At 32.6% G+C, this 17,094-nt stretch overlaps 1 protein-coding gene and 1 long non-coding RNA gene across 3 annotated transcripts in view; one reads left to right on the forward strand and one right to left on the reverse strand.

The window, feature by feature from the left end:
• Window positions 1-12,698, reverse strand: part of LOC111087766 — a 13,636-nt gene extending 938 nt beyond the window's left edge. Inside the window, exons 1-2 of the long non-coding RNA XR_002612414.1 lie at window positions 12,688-12,698; window positions 10,397-10,402 (exon numbers count right to left, since the gene is read on the reverse strand). This is a non-coding gene — a long non-coding RNA (uncharacterized LOC111087766). The remainder of the gene's footprint in view (window positions 1-10,396; window positions 10,403-12,687) is intronic.
• The window catches only part of LOC106467408 (UDP-N-acetylglucosamine transporter-like), a 49,139-nt gene that overhangs the window by 11,403 nt on the left and 20,642 nt on the right, over window positions 1-17,094 (forward strand). For both annotated transcript variants that reach the window (XM_013927757.2, XM_022395591.1), the window contains exons 4-5: window positions 6,908-7,030; window positions 16,439-16,619. In XM_013927757.2, the coding sequence (XP_013783211.1) occupies window positions 6,908-7,030; window positions 16,439-16,619 (304 nt within the window). The remainder of the gene's footprint in view (window positions 1-6,907; window positions 7,031-16,438; window positions 16,620-17,094) is intronic.

Below are 17,094 nucleotides of genomic sequence, written 5' to 3' on the forward strand. Positions count from 1 at the left end.
CTAAATAATCTAAATCCTTTTGTAAATCAGCAGCATTCTCTTCACAGCTAGCAACACTCGATACCTTAATATCCTCAACAAATTTAAGTAATTTATTGACCGTATCTTCATCTATAATCATTGATTTAAATTAAAAAAGAGCAAACGTCCTAAGACTGAACCCTGACTGAACTCCATTTATAAACAACCCTCTGCTTTCTTCCATCCAGCCAAATACTATCCAATTAGCTAACTTATCCCCCATACCTAAAGATATAATTTTTTTCACAAGCATTTTATGTGGCACCTTGTCAAATTCTTCCTGAAAATCCAGACACACCAAATCTCTCACTCTCATCTACATAAACAGTAACCTTTTTAAAGAATGTCAAAAGATTTTCATTTAATGAAACCATGTTGACTGTCCAATAAAATTCAAAACTTTGTTAAATGACTTTGCAAAACATTTTTTATTAGACTTTCCAAACTTTTTTCCCACAACTGATGTAAAACTAATAGGCCTATAATTACTGGGATAATTTTTATTAGCTCCCTTGAAAATAGGAGTGACATTAGCTAACTTCCAATCCTTTGGCACCTGCCCACTTTCAAGGACTTACAAAAAATAGTAGTAGGTGGCTCACATATCCAGTTTTTAACCTCCTTCAAAACCCTTGGGAAAATATTATCTGGCCCAGATGCTTAATCATTCTTTAAACAACCCAGTTTTTCTTAACAAGCTCAGAATTAATGCAGTCATCTTGTTTAACCTTGTTTCCATCTATCAACTGTTCAAGATGAGGAATACTGCTTATGTCTTGATTAGGAAAAACTGAAAAAATAGCAGAATTTAATAATCCAGCCATCTCATAATCAGATACAAGCCTTCCTTTATCATCCCTCAAGGGTCCTACCCCCGTCCTAACATTTTGTTTACCCTTAATGTATTTAAAGAAACCATTATCTTTACATTATCTGCCAACTTTTTTTTATACATCCTTTTCGATGTCCTAATTTCCTGTTTTACCAACTTCTTTATCTTCTATAATCTTCAAAATCTCCCGTTGTATCAGTCAATTTAAATTTCTTGAATTTGTCATAATTTTCTTTAATCTTATCTCTTTATACTCTTTGTGAGCCAACCTAGTTTTTTACTTGCAGCCACCCTTTTCTTTCTATAAGGAATATGTTTATCTTGAATAGTTAGTAATTTTCCACATCTGTTCAGTGTCTCCAAATAACTCAGCCCCCAGTTCCCAACAGATAATCCTTGTTGCATTCCTATAAAACTTGCTTTTTTGAAATTTGTAACCAAAATATCATTATTCCTGATCTCCATATGCAGCAAAACATCAAACATAATAGATTAATGATCACTTGCACCCAGATGTTCCCTAATTCCCACCCTCTCAACAATCTTTATATTAGAAGTTAACAATAAATCTAAAATAACATTGTTTCTAGTAGGTTCCTTGACCAATTGGTGAAGAAAACCATCTTGAAGAGTTTCCAAAAACCTTTCTCCCTTGTAGTTTGACTCTAGCTTTTTCCAGTCTATGTCTGAAATTATAATCACCCATAATTATGATTTCATCAGTACCATCTGGTGGTTTGTAACAAATTCCAACTAAAAGCATTTTCCCTTTATATGGGATTTATATGGATTCAACAAGATGTTACTCACATTTCACATATAAAGCCACCCCTCCCCTCTCTTTAGTAATCTGTCTCTAGTAAATAACCTATAGCCCTGTATTTCAAAACAATTTCTGTCATCAAAATCTGCTACATTTAACGAAGTTTTAGTTATTCCCATTATATCAAAATTTTCCATTTCTACCAGTGCCCTAAAGTTGCCTATTTTACTTCTTAGAATTCTAGCCTTACAATATAACAATTAAGCCTATTCTTAGAACTACTTCTATACTCATTTCCTATGCTAAACTTCTCTCTATATCTTATTTTGTTGCATTTAGTTTAACGTGACCCTCTCCATTCTTTAGTCCTAGTTTAAAACTGTTCTTACAGCTGAGTTAATAGCCCTTACAAACAAGCCAGACCTTACTCTATTTAAATGTAAACCATCCATTCCAAAAAGCTCCCTTCTCCCACTGAACTGATTCCACATGTCCAACTAGTCAATCCATTCATCCTTACATACTAACCTAAGCCTAGCAATCAGCCCTAGTGACCTACTCATAATTTCATCCCCACATTTAATTCTTGGCAGTATACCTGACACAGTTAAGTTATGGCCTTTTTCTTTAAATGCCTTTGTCAACCCCTTGTACTTATTACTTAGCTTCTCTGACCTGCCTTTCCCTAAATCACTAATCCATACATGCACAACAAAGACTGAATCGTTGCTAGTCTCCTTTATTATGTCTCTTGCTCTGTCAGTTATATCCTCCACCTGTTCATCTGTCCTGTGAAAATACTGTGGAGCTTATGTAAACATCAACTTTGTACATAAATAAAAGAGAATGTAACCAATCACTTTATTAATTTTGGCATGAAACTGGTAAGAGCTGAACAAATTTCAACAATATCACTTGCTCTAGGGAAAAGGGATACTGGCAATGTTTGTTTCATGATTTGAAAGTTATTTATTCCTTTAAATAGCTCTTTCTATGTGAATTTGTAGAGATGAAATCTGTCGTGCACTTTGTACAAGTCGACCTGGAAGTTGCTTGTGACCAGCGGTGAAGGGAGGCATTATAAGTATTGCTCCTTTTGTTGCAAGATTCTGGGCAATGGTGAAACCTATATTTGCCATAACCACATCCTCATGTTCAAGTTTGTCATAGAATCCAGATCCAGCCATTACGTGAAATGCGACCACCCCAGCATTTAGACTCAAACAATACAGTGCAATAAGGTGTTATTTCAACCAGAAATTTCAGCGTATAGTGATGTTTGTAGTTGCTCCAGATTTTGGAAGGAGTGGTGAGATTATAGGGATGATCAGTAAAAATTTCACTACAGTCAGTAATGACTTGGCAGTTGGAATATTTTTTCTGAATTTCTGTGGAAGATTCCTCATAACTTTTTTTTTAGTTGGCCAGTGAATGAAAAACCTTAATGAGCAGCTAAAATGGGGATGCAATTATTCATGATTTTTGAAACTGTGGAAGATGAAATATGAAAACGATATCTTAGATCTGTGTTTTTCTTAGTTTCTTGAGTATAAGCATGATTTGATCAGCTTTGTTGATTGAAGAGATATTTGGTTTGAAGCTCGACACAAGACTGAAAATAAAGAGGAAAACCTATTTGCTGGGAACTCCCATGAAAAAAAGCGGCACTTCTTATTAGTCAGAGTACTAGATGACACTTTGTTTTTATCCAGTTCTTCTTTAAGTCTGTCATGATCTCTTCACAGGGCATCGACCTCAAGTTATAAACACTAATTGCTGTGCTCTGTAACTTCTGCAAACTGTTTTTGTGTATTTTCTAGCTTGGCTTGAATCTCAAAGACATCAGGTTCAGCCTGCTGAGTGCAAAGCAAAGGGGCACACTCTTGTGAAGCATCAGTGATGTCTTTATCAGTTATAGGTTTCTTACAGTGCCTTTTGTGTGCCTCATGATTGAGCAAAGATATCTGTCTCTCTTTCCCTTAGCATCTTTCCTTGTTGGCATTAATGTTAGAAATGAAAACAAGCTTGGGACATAATCTGGGTTATCAAATAGTTTTCATATAATAAGACAAGATAATAATAATATTAATTTAATAAAAAAATAAATTCAATAACAACAATCTCTAATCTATTTGTAGGTATTACTATTATTTGGATGTGGCAGTCAGTATCTGTAGAGCCTGCATGTAGCCAAGTAGATCTGTAGGACTTAATCTGATATAAAATGTGCAGAGCAGACTCTTTCGTGTCCTTTTGTTGTCATTTCTTGGATTTCTTGCCATAAACACTTCTTTTCAGCATTTTCATGTTTTTCTGTGGATGCAGGAAGATGATATAAACCTATTTTCAAATTATTTTGTCTGTTAACACAATTTATAACACAAAACTGGTAGGAATATTGTTAGGTTGTTTTACCTACCAACATAGCATTTTCATCCTTAAAACATGAAGAGACAACTAACTGGTCTTTATATTGTATTTGTTTAATATAACAATGAATTCAACCTGTTTTATGATTTACTAGTATGTTGAATTACAGTTAAGCATAAAGTACCATTACAAGTCCTAAGCCTAATCTAACATTGTAGTACAGGTTACACAACTAAGCTTTACCCCTACTATTTTTATTTACCGATCATACTAACTCTAGTTATTTAACCCAAATAATAATATTAATATTAGATAATATTCAAAAATCTATAACAGTATAAGACCTTAACTTTCCAATGTCTTCTTTATCCTGTAGCACTTTCTACCATTTGCAGTTTTTACTTTGTGTGGTGATTTGTTAGAAAAATTATATTGAGTGATAAGTTTATTTTTATGATTTTTTCTTAAATTCTTCTATACTACTTTAATGATTTTGAAATGTAAAAGGTGCCAACTTGATTTATTGAAGTCTAATCATTGACAGAAGGAAATGTGCAAACACGTACAAAAGTGTCAAAATTGGTATCTTAATGTGTTTGATGTGCATATTAGTTGTGATTAAAGAAAATATTTAAGTTCCAGTGTTCAACTGTTTTGTTTTTGTGTATTTAAATAATATGTATAGTCGGACTATACTATATAAATTATGAAGGCCAACAATCACAAGCATATGCAATATGTCTTCACCATGCATCTTATTCAATAAGATCCTCAGAATCTGTATATAAAAAGCACACACAAAAATCTGTCTATTTATCTGTCTGTTATCTGACTACTCCTAGGTCACTGGGCCAATCTCAACCAAATTTTGTAGGATGATAGTTTGGAACAAGGGACATGTTAATGGGGGTTCACAACCCCTTCACTCTCCATTTTTGCTGTTTTTGAGCATTTATTATCTTTGACGTAAATTAACGTTAACTACTTTCATAGACTGTACTACATCTTTACACTGAAAAAAAAAACTTTATTAAATTTTCTATAATATAGCATACACACAGTGTGGGGGAGGGCACTCAAACATCTTGTATGTTTCAGAGAGTGTGCTACCACTCTCTATGGAGGAATGTAGTGTAAAAATGACCACACTATTGCAATAATACTTGAATTCAGCTGAAGTTTCTACTTCAACAGTTGCCTTAAGGCTGATATAAAGAGCCATTTCTGGAGTTGATCAACTTCCTACTTTGACCTGTGACCTTTCAACTTTGGCCCATGAGAAACTTATGCAGCCAGTGAATGTTTATTAATTAATCACATGAAACACTGTGAAAATACTTCAACAGCTGGTTGAAAGTGGGTAATAGGAAGCATCTCTACTGCCACTACTTTGACTGCCTCCTTTTCCTACAAAATTACCCTGACCATCGCACACTGTATACCATGTTTTAAGTATATACATATTGAGTTGTTAAAGCTTGTACAAAACTTTTGATGAGGTAATAAATAATATGTTATGTTATAAATAAATTGTGTGAAAGTGAGGATTTCTTTTATTTATCATAGCATTCACCCACACATTTTTTTTAACTTCATAACATGGACAAAGGATGGGTATCTTGGCTTGTACAATATAATTCAAGAGAGAATCTATTCAAGACAGAAGTAGGGGGCATAATTTACAACATACTGGTACTTACTTCGGAGGGATAGACACTTACAGTATCATTTTGAGACTTCTTTGTGAGAAAGCTATATTGTAAACTAAATTGTGACCTTATAATAAGCAGGACTGTCAATTTCTGAGTAAGTAGATTTATTCAAAATAACCCAAACTTTACAAGTATTTTTTGGGGTAAACTAAACCTATACACTGTGTGAATCAAAATGCTATTAATAACAACCTCTTTTAATATTTACATATGCAATGTCTTTAGGTTTATAATTTCTTATTACATTCATTGCACATTGTTTTTTACAACTGACCCCTGTAAAACCAGAGGCCTGGGCGAATGAAACCTGGTTATGGCGTAAAGCCCGCAAAGCATCTTTAGGCTATATCTTCATTTAATGATACAAAACATAGTTTTTGGCTTTTTTATGCATATAGATGCTTGATACATTAAGAACGACTGAAATAATAATTTGAGTAATAATTAATATGTATTTGTTATAGATTTAATAGATATTTGTTGTTACTTTATTAACATTTTTATGGTTATACTGTGAGGTAAAAACGGCTGCTGCTATGATTTTGTCTGGTTTATGAGCTCGTTGCTGTCCTAATTTAGTATCTTCTTTTTAATAAATTATTGAAAATGTTAAAAAAGAGAGAGAAAGGGGGCCCAGCGAGGATGTTTCCCCCGAGGCCCATGCTGGCTCTCGACATAAATAATAATAATAATAAGAAAATATTTTTTGGCCAATTGGATCAAGGTATATATAACCTCCAAGTTTCAAGATGGTTGGCCCAGAAATATAATTGGTGCACAATTGTAACTATTTGAAAGAAGAAGCAGAAAGGAGCATAGGAAGTACAGTATTTCTCCCCCCTCTATGGGGGAGACATACAAAGATGATATGAATGAAATGGATAGAGGAATATGCCTTTTTGAAAAGAACAACAGTGTGAGCCCTGTCCTTTCCCCTTATTGCTACTGGTAAGAATTGAAACCATGTTCTTAACTCCTTCAAATTTTGGGTGTTTAGTGATTTGTAGTGTAATCTGTAAGTTTATTAAATATAATTTTATTTTAAAAACATATGTGCTTTACATTTAGTTTAGTATATTATTCTGTTGCTGAGAGGTCAAATATTAAAAAGATGTTTTTAGCTAATGAAACTTTTAGGAGTAAAAAATAATGATAATGAGCAAGAAAACTTTACTTTTGATGATTAATGAATAGTCTTTTATATTGTAGGTGACATATCAATTGAAAATTTTGACAACAGCCTTTTTTTCTGTCACAATGTTGCATAAACGTTTGGAGATACAACAGTGGCTATCTTTGGTGCTTTTAATGACTGGAGTGGCACTTGTTCAAGTATGATGTTATTTTGATAATTTTGTATATACTTGTATACAGTATGTTTATATTGCTGTAATTATAATTCCTAATAATATTTTGGAGTCATATTTGTGAACTTTTAAGGAAATTATATGGGATTTATTTACTTATTAATGAAAAAGTTAAAAATTCTATAACGTACAAAGGTTAGTTCTTCATAAAAAGTTATATGTTAAGGTTAAATTATATTCAAATTTTGCTTTATTAATAAAAAGTACAAGACAAAGAACTATTTAATTAAACTTTGCCTAGAGTGTAATTTGCATGTTATGTTACCTTATAAAAGTATGCAAAAAAATATACTGTTATATTTCACTTTTTGGTCTCAGTTTAACCTGATGATTACAACATAATGAAAAGAAATTAATATATATATATATATATATTATATGCAGATTTATTATGCTTCAGCTATTTATGGGTGTAATGTTTATATTAGATTAACATTACTCATTAAATTATTTGTCAGTTGCCATACCAACTTAATATCTTGAGACACTGACAGATTGAATATTGGAACAAACAATAAAAATTTGTAAATTTTAATTTCATATAACATGTTACATAAGGACAGCTAAATATTTGTCAAATTTTGATGAACAAATCACAGTTTTGACTTGGGCACTGTTTTGAGGTACTGTGAAGTGGATTTTTTTTTTCCGTTGTTTATGAAATATTTATACTAATATGTGCATAATTTGAGTTTTTGTAATAATTGTTCATTATTCAGAATATATTATGAGAGAGTTTGGTGGTCAGTTCTTAAACGTTGATATCAGAAATACTGCTCACCTCTTTACAGGACAAACAAGTTTTATCTTGTGCCACTGCCAAGATTTTTGTGCATGCCACAAAACCTTGAACAAAGCTCCCATCCTCACATGCATTAACATAGACTGCAGAAGCCTATGACATAATCATTAGACTATATCCCTCTACCAGAAGGAGAACAATGCATCCTCTATATACAGTAAACCCCATAAGTGCTAGCATTTCAACAAAGGCTCATTTTTCCCTTTGCCTTCTTGTTTTCATGTTTTCACTCTGTTTCTTTGTTTTCAAAATAACAGGATTTTTGCATTGCATATGTTACTTTTAAATTTCGTTTAAAACTTATGGTCTAATTCTTCTTGTTTTGCACTCAAGTTCTTTTACTTTAAGCTAAATGTACTTCAACTAAGAGAAAAACGATTTCCTCGATCATTTCAAAGATGAATTCCAGTAACCATTTCTGAGGTCCTAACACTTCACATAAGGACCCCTCTTCTACTGTTTAAATGGTGACTTAAGGCACTGTGATGTTAGCACTGTGTGTGTGCCAGGTTGTTCATTGTGTTCTGCCTTCTTCATTTCAGATCCAGAATTCTCGACCCCCTACTTCGGTCGCTTCAGCTGAGTCTCCCTTATGTTTTGATGATTTTGATCCACTGATCCCACCATCTGCTTTTGCTGCTTTTCCTGATGAGGAACAAGTAACCATACTTTCATCCTTTGCTACTTTGATTACTCTGCTATGTGGCATTCTTTTACCAATCTGATCACTCGCCTCCGTACAGAGAGAGTGAGCTATTATCCTCAATAAGTCATGCTATCTGTGTGAGATACTTCCATTTCACCTGCTTTGTAAAGATTTGCATCTAAAATGTATGTGAAAACACATGAATTTGCACTATTGCAGGAGTGTAACACACCTCCTTGTACAAATCGTCCCTCTTATACTCTTTCTTGGCACAATTATGCAAAGATGTGTTAATTTTTGTTGAGACTTGTCGCAGTATTTCACTTTAGTTACTTTAGTTTGTATTTTCAACTTATCAGTAGGAATTCACAATTTAATGTGAATCCTTCTTCAACATGAGTGAGTGAAAATAACACAATTAACAGTTTATCAACAATTCTGGAAGTTCCTTGTCTGTTCAAGACATGACAGCCATTGTCCAATGTGTGGTGGGCCCATGGTGCGGCCACAAACCTTTTTTTTCAGCCACTACTACCCATTTCCCTTCACGTTATTTTGAAAATGATGTTGAGGAGGATGACTTTTCCCACCTCCTGGCTTTGATTAAGAACCTTCATGCCATCTGAAGAACTTGTTTAGTCCTTTTAAGGTTTCCAAGAACTCATTACCTAGGTATGTACTATTCTTTCTCTGTCCCCCAGAACTTATGATGTGCTTCCCATTGTCTATTACACAACTCACCCCTTGCAGTTTCTTTGTTTTTCTACTTTCCATTTATATTTCTGACCATGCTAACTCCTTTCTCGATCAGCTTCATTCACATAATATAATGTTACAAAATCCTGTGTCCAGTACAGGTTGTTCATTGTCATCTCTATCATACTTCCTGCTTCAGGGTTTTCTGACACTTAGAACCCCCTATTATATTGAAGACCTTTCTCCCTTCATTCTTACCAAATGGATCCAACAACTCTTACTGATTGCTCACTCTTCCTTGGAGTGGATAGTTGACAATTATTTCGATTTTCTTTCACCAGTTTCATCATCTGACACATTCTCTGGCAGTTCACTATCATTGGCCACTTGAAGAGATTATCCAGGCTGGCATGTGAACTACTCAACACACATTTGTCTCCCACTATCTCCACCATCTGGCTATCTAGTCTCCAGATGGATACAGACATCCACCAATTCCCATTCTTCAATTGATCCTGTGCCTTTAACTCTCTCAACATGGGCTCGGTCAATTTGACCGACCACTTGACCTCTTTGCACTCATTTAAAGTCTTTGTATAATTAATACTTCTTTTAACATACTGTGTATATCTTCACAAAATTTGGCAGTCTTTCAGTAAACATTATAAGTCTTTCACATACAAAAAATCATATTTTTAGTGAAGTATTTTTAATAAACTAAAAATAGATTTGTCCTTAAATATATTGAGTATTTGTTTTGAATAGTCCATGTGCAAAGTGATTTTCATGTTAAGATTAAAAATACTTTTCTTCATCTCAAAAATCTCAAATTTCATTTGTGTAATCTCCAAAACTTCCTAAATACATTTCAGATGTTTGTTTTCAGTAAAACTTTATATTTTATGGGTAATTTTATCTACCATAACTCTATACAAGGTTGATCAATTTGGCTGACCTTGTTACCACCAAAAAAAGAAAATCTAAATAAATCTAAATTACCCTTTTTTTCTTTCCAGAATGACTTCAAATTGTAACATGAAACTACATTAATTTATCCTAAGTAGTTCTAAGTTTATAACAGTATACATATATTTGAACCGTGTCTTACTACTGTCTGCTCCATTATAAGTTGTAAATCACTCTGGGAATGTGCAACTCACGTTATGCTATCGAATTACATTAACCACAAGTTACTACCTTGTGAACCATTTTAATTATATTATTATTATTACTTATTTTATCTAATCTAGTCTTAAATAACTTTAAAAGATCCGTGTTTTTAGATTTTAGTTACTTTTATAATAATAGATAAAGAATAAATATGAAAAACAAGAAATAAAGTACTTACCCAATCTTCTTTTTTCTTGCTTTCGAATTTTCGAAGAGAGTTAACCCTAATTTTTTATACTATAGATAGTAATGCACTTAATAATTTTTATCTAATTAAATAATGCGCCAAAGAATATAGACTAACAACATACAAAAAGTTGACAAATTCACTTACCTCTTAAAATTTTCCTGGTTTTCTAACTATGCGACATGAGCCATTAAAAATTCATCCAACCTAGTTGTTAACTTTCTCATGGGAACAATATTTGTACTCTGAATGAAATTGACATTTAACCATTCAGAACATAACATTATACAATACATCATTTGATTTCTATTGGTTATAGGTAATGAAATGTAAGAGAGAACTATCAACAAATTGTGAAAGAGAGGATGTGACATGTGGGTGTAGCAGGAGGGGTCTGATTTTCTATTTGATAGCTCTGTAACAAAACAAAATTGAACAATATAAAAATTATGGTTTGTCTGAGCAATAACAAATTTATAGAGTTTAATTTAGTACTTTTTGGAGGGGTGTTGGATAAAATAGGGATGATGACATGCTAAGAGAAAATGTCACGTAGGTCACACTAGTGGAAATTCGGGATTTCTTTAAATATTGACTTGTAGAATTAAGAACTTAAAACTTGTATACTATTAAATTAAGGATTATTAGCTAAGATTTTATGCTATTCTAATTGGTATAACATAAACAAAAAGTAGTTTAATAAAATTTTGAATGTAAGACACTAAACCTTTTGGCGATACCTGGGGCGATAGGGTTAAAGAATTTATCTATTTAAAACATACCATATTGGCCTGATTATAAAGCAATGTTTTATGATTAATAATTAAGATATAAAATTCATAGTTGCCTTATAATCACAGCTGACCATAGACCCTTTCTCCCTACTTTAACCTGTCGCATTCTTGAATGTCCGGATAGCATTCGTCTATGCATACACATCAGATGTTCACTCAAGGTCATTACTAATTCTTGTAACTAAACTAATCCACCTGCAGGCTGTTCAGTTATAATATTAATTTTGCAAACCTGAAAAAGGATGTTTTGACACTTAATTTGTATTCTTTCCCATGGTTTCTGAAAATGGGGTCGCTTTATATTTGAAATTGCCCTGTAATTGGGCCAATATGGTATACCCTTTTAATATATATATAGTATTCCACTAAATAATGCATCATATGTGAAAAAAAAATGACTTTGGCCTTTGGCTCTTATGATACAGCACATGCTTCTTACGTGGGAGGTCGAGGATTCAGTCCCATCTACATGCACTTATGCAGGAGGAATTCAGCAAAAACCCCTATTTTTGTGATGTAAAAAAATTATGCATATATAGTTATAGTACAACTCTTTTTGGTACTTAACATTTTCTACACAGTTCCATGCAATGGCTTTTGTTGACACTTTGTAATTGAAATTCTGAAGCCGTATTGCTACTGTTAGGTTTTGCAGGCAGGAATCTTTACAGTAGGTTTCTGTGATTTGTTGGTGATAAATTGCAAAAATTAACAAAGAGCAACATAGTCCATTTCTTTTCAAATAATATATTAAAACAAAAGTCAAACATATATACAAAAGTTTGTTACACTATTGGTTATCACAATTATATCCACAGCTTTAAATAATTGTCTCTTTTTTTGTCAAAATCCACACAAACTTGTTCAATTACTTTAGAACATAATTGATGAGATTAATTATTCTTCTCTGCTTTATATTATATTACACTCTGTGATAATTGCCACTATATACTGTCTATTGCTAAACTCACTATCATTCAAAGAGATAAAGTCTTAGTAAGATGATGCAACAATATAACAATTGCTAACTCATAACAATTGAATGTACATTTTACACAATGTATTATTTGTAAACAATTGCATAAACAAACGTGCCATAAACTCTCACTTCTAAAAATACTAATATGACACCCATACTATATAAACTATTCAAATAATAATGCTGGCATTAAACATAAACTGAAACAGTTGTGTATATCTAACAGCTACTTGTGGTTTTGAGCACAAGCAAGCTTCGTTGTGTCACGGAAATAGTGATTGAGGGTTTGATATTTAAGCATTTTTGTAGGTTATTATTTTCATACAAGGAAGGAGCTGAGAATTCTACTAATCTTAAACCCATTTGAAAATTACCTGTTGTACAAATAAGAGTCTGGCTCGTGAAACTACATAGTATACGATATTTTACCTAGACCTTCAACACTGAACAAAGTAAAGTGCCTACATGATTGCAGCAATACACGAATGTTTTTTTTCCCGGCAAAAGGAAAAGATTGCCATATGATGAACAAGGTACAGTACTATGTAGCTTTGTTCCTTTAATAGCTAATATAGCATTTGACATGCAATTGGAATAGCTACCTTGTGTTGTGCTATGCATATGTATGGTGTTATAAATTACAAAGTTTGTGTTTAATCCATGAATACCTCTACATGATTTTATAATTTGTCTATATATATATATATAGATGAGTACAACAACTATCTTTACAATAGGTTTTATGCATCATATAAACTGCAGTGTTATGTTAAGGCTATTTACTTGTTGCCTCTTTAAAATTGCTATATATTATCGTTTTCAAAAACTGCTAATGATACAACTCAGTCACTCTCAGTCTTTCTCTGGTGCCAGCGATAAATGTGAAGCTTAAGGTTGACACTATTGAGCTATATTCTCGTAGTGATGACATTGATGATATGCAAGCTGGTTTGCTTGAGCCTCACACTGCTTCAAGCACTGACAAATCCATTCTTCCTGGACCATCATCATGGTGTTTCTGTAGCCACTGAGCCATGCATTGACATTGACAATTTATTGACACCAACAAAATCACTTGTTGAAAAATGCCAAGCTATTACTAATCTATCAAATGCTGAAAAGTATTCCTATCTTTATAAACATGTAACACCACTAAAAGTTTTTCCTACCACCTTTTCTCTTGGGTTTAACAGCAAGTTTCAAATAACTTGGTTTGAAAAATGCCCATGGTTATTATACAGCCCAAAATTGGATGGAATTTTTTACGGTCCTAGTGCTACCCTTCTTCTAGTGTATAGTAAACATGATAAAGTAGTACTTGTCAACAAATCATTTAACAACTCGGTAAAAATTAGTGATACTTTAAGCAACCATTCTAAGCTGGTTTATCATTGTGATTGTATGCAGGTTGCTGATACTTTGAAGTCTTCAATTGAACATCCATCATCCAGTAGAATTGATATTATTACCAACAATGCCCTTCAATCAGGTATAACTCATAATAAACATATTCTTCACCAAATTGTTTGTGCCATTTTGTTTTTAGGATAACAAGGCTTTGAAGATGTAAATTTTTCTAAACATCCTGGCAATGTTTTGGCTTTGCTGAAACATGATGCTGAAAATGATGAGAGCTCATTTATATCATTCCATGGCAAAAAATGCTACATATTTATATTCCTGCCGAGAAAATGACATCATCAGTGTCATAGGACATGATGTAATTTGAGAAAATATTATTGATGAAGTAAAAAGACTGGTTTTTACTGATGAAGTGTCTTCTCACAATGTGGAACATTTACCATTATGTCTCCACTTTGTAGATGACAATTGTGAAATTGGGGAAAAATGTATTGGCTTTGTTAAGCTACAGAGGGTCAGAGCAACAGATATTGTATGTACAATTACAAAGATATTGACTTGATGTTGGATTATCTCTAAATGAATTGTATGGTCAAGGATGTGGTGGAGCATCCTCCATGGCTGGTGAAAGATCTGGTGTCCAAAAACAAATTTGAGATATTCAGAATAAGGTCTTGTACACTCATTGAACAGATCACTCACTTAATCATGTTATTATAAACTTATGTTCGGTTCCACCAATAAGAAATTGTATCAATCAATTTAAAATAATATCTATTTGGATTAAATCCTTACCTAAACATGGGATCTATAAAAGGCAATCTATCAAAAGGGCATCCAGTATGGAGCAGCTTCATGACATCTTCTACTACTCAATGTGTGCATTACACGCTGTGTTGAGAATATTGAAGTTTGGGAAAGTTTCTGTTTATGTCATTCATCCTTTACAATGTTCCCTTTACTATTTGAAAGAAGCTTCTGTAAATTTGCAATGTCCAAGCTATGACATTGTTTCTTATGTTTCCCTTATAGAACAATGCTGTAAAGAACTGACTTCACTAAGAGTGAACATAGATGATTATTCACACCGTATCTTCAAACACAGTAGTAATATTGCAAACAAATCTAATATTAATGTTAACATGTCATAAGTTAGTCAACGACAAGCCTAACGTGCAAATACCGAATATAGTTTCATGGTGGATTACTTTAAGAAAACAGTAACCATTCCTTTTCGTGACAACATTATCAGTAATCTTTCCTCCAGTTTTGATGCACATGTAACGCAAGCAGCATTAATTCAGAAACTTATGCCATCACAACTCACACAAGAGTTTTCTATCTCTGATAACAGACAGGCTATAGTTTTTTAAATGGAAGATTTGCCAAATCCTGATGTTTTTGATGAAGAACTTCATTGAACTAAGACAAGATGGTTTTATATACCTCTCCAGGACAGGTTCCGGGTAATGACTGACTACTTAAAAGCTAAAAGCATGCTTCAGTGTATCAGATATCTTTATGTTGCTAAAACCCTTTGCCACACTGCCATTAAGTTCATGTTCACATCTGCTCTCCAACGGTTGAATAATTATCTGAAGTGTACACAAACCGAAGAAAGACTGAGTGCTCTAGATTTAATACATAATCATTATGACACCGCTATCAACATTAAAACTGTATGTAAGTTATTTATGGAAAAGCACTCCAGAAGAATGGAGCATGCTAATGTGTTATTTCAGTAGTGCATACATGTATGTATGTGATGGCAAAATATCGAATAGTTAATATACTATTGTTGTACACAGTTGTTTAAATTAGTAATATAATTTTACATTAATAACTACTCTGCACGTAGATAGTACAGTACTTTATTGTAATAAAACATACATATTTATGCTGATTTAAGTCTATCTTCCCATGCAGTGTTACAACAGGATGATGATTTGTTGACTTTTCTTTGGATGTTCGTGGATTTTATGTGAACAGCCATGCAACTGTTTAAGCTATATTTCATACAAAATTGCTTCCAGATTTAATTTCATAGCACTTATTTTTTTACAAATTTGTTTGGGGCATGCCCCCAAATTCCTTATAGCATTAGCATGCTTTATATGCTGATTGTGCTTTGCACAATATGTGTTGGCTTTTGATTTCACAAATTAGAACTCCCCTTTCAAACATTTTGTGTACAGGCCTGAATGTTTTGCTAGCTCTTGACATTTAAACACTATTATATTATTGTACTCCATATATAAACCGTATTTCAGAACACCTTTTATCTCTCATCCAGCCCAACTGTTATGTACTGGTATTGAATGAAAGGCTTCTTGGGCATTAACTTGTCAAAAACAAAGAATAGATCTGAAATGCTACTTTAACATGGCTCTGACTTTCAAACTGCAGTGGATAAACTAAAAGAAATATGAAAAAAAAACATACAGTTAACAGGACTTTTTATCACCAATTTTAGGCCTATTAGTTTCTAATGTTTTGCTAGCTTTTGGCATTTAAATTCTAACTCTGAAATAACTGTTTATTAAGACTGTATAACTTACAATGAATGCAATGTGTGATCACAATTTTAATCATAATTATTAATACCTATATTTTGTTAAAGACTAAATTATATTATTTTATTTATTGGTTTATTCTCATGTTCACTCAGATCTATGATTTTCTCAAGCTGAATTTTTTATTATCAGAAAGTATAAAAAAACTTTTTGGCTTTTTCTAGTGGCCAGAAACAGCATCCAGTAACTCATCAAGTGTAACTGTAGATCACAACATGACTTCTCAGTTTATTGGACTTTTAGCAGTTTTTGCTGCATGTTTCTCTAGTGGATTTAGTGGGGTTTATTTTGAGAAACTTGTGAAAGGAACACCTCAGTCTCTCTGGATCAGGAACATTCAGTTGGGTAAACTCTATTAACACTTTATTATGAATATTTCATTATAAGTGAAATTATTATGAATATTTCATTCTCTGTTTATTATTTATAGAAATAATGATATGTGTGTTATATTGGAATACCATTAAGTTAATAGAACCAAAATTGTAAACCTAGAGTGGTTTTCAATTCCTTGACCCTAGGTTTAAGCTAGAACTGTATACCAAATATAAACAATGGGCTTAATAAGTGTTGTATTCAATTATATTCAAGCTTTTATTTAGTGATTTTCAACTTACAGTTTGTGTTAAACAGTTAACTAATAAAGGTTTTTTTATCATACTATTATATTAGTACTATTATACTAAAAGAAAAAGGAATAGCAATGAATAACAGAGCTGCAGTCACATTTTTCGAAGATATACATACATACACTAGAAACCAAACTCTTTGACACACACACACACACATATATATATATATATATATATATAATAAGAAC

The sequence above is a fragment of the Limulus polyphemus genome, unplaced genomic scaffold, assembly GCF_000517525.1.
Source record: "Limulus polyphemus unplaced genomic scaffold, Limulus_polyphemus-2.1.2 Scaffold2603, whole genome shotgun sequence".
NCBI lineage: Eukaryota > Metazoa > Arthropoda > Merostomata > Xiphosura > Limulidae > Limulus > Limulus polyphemus.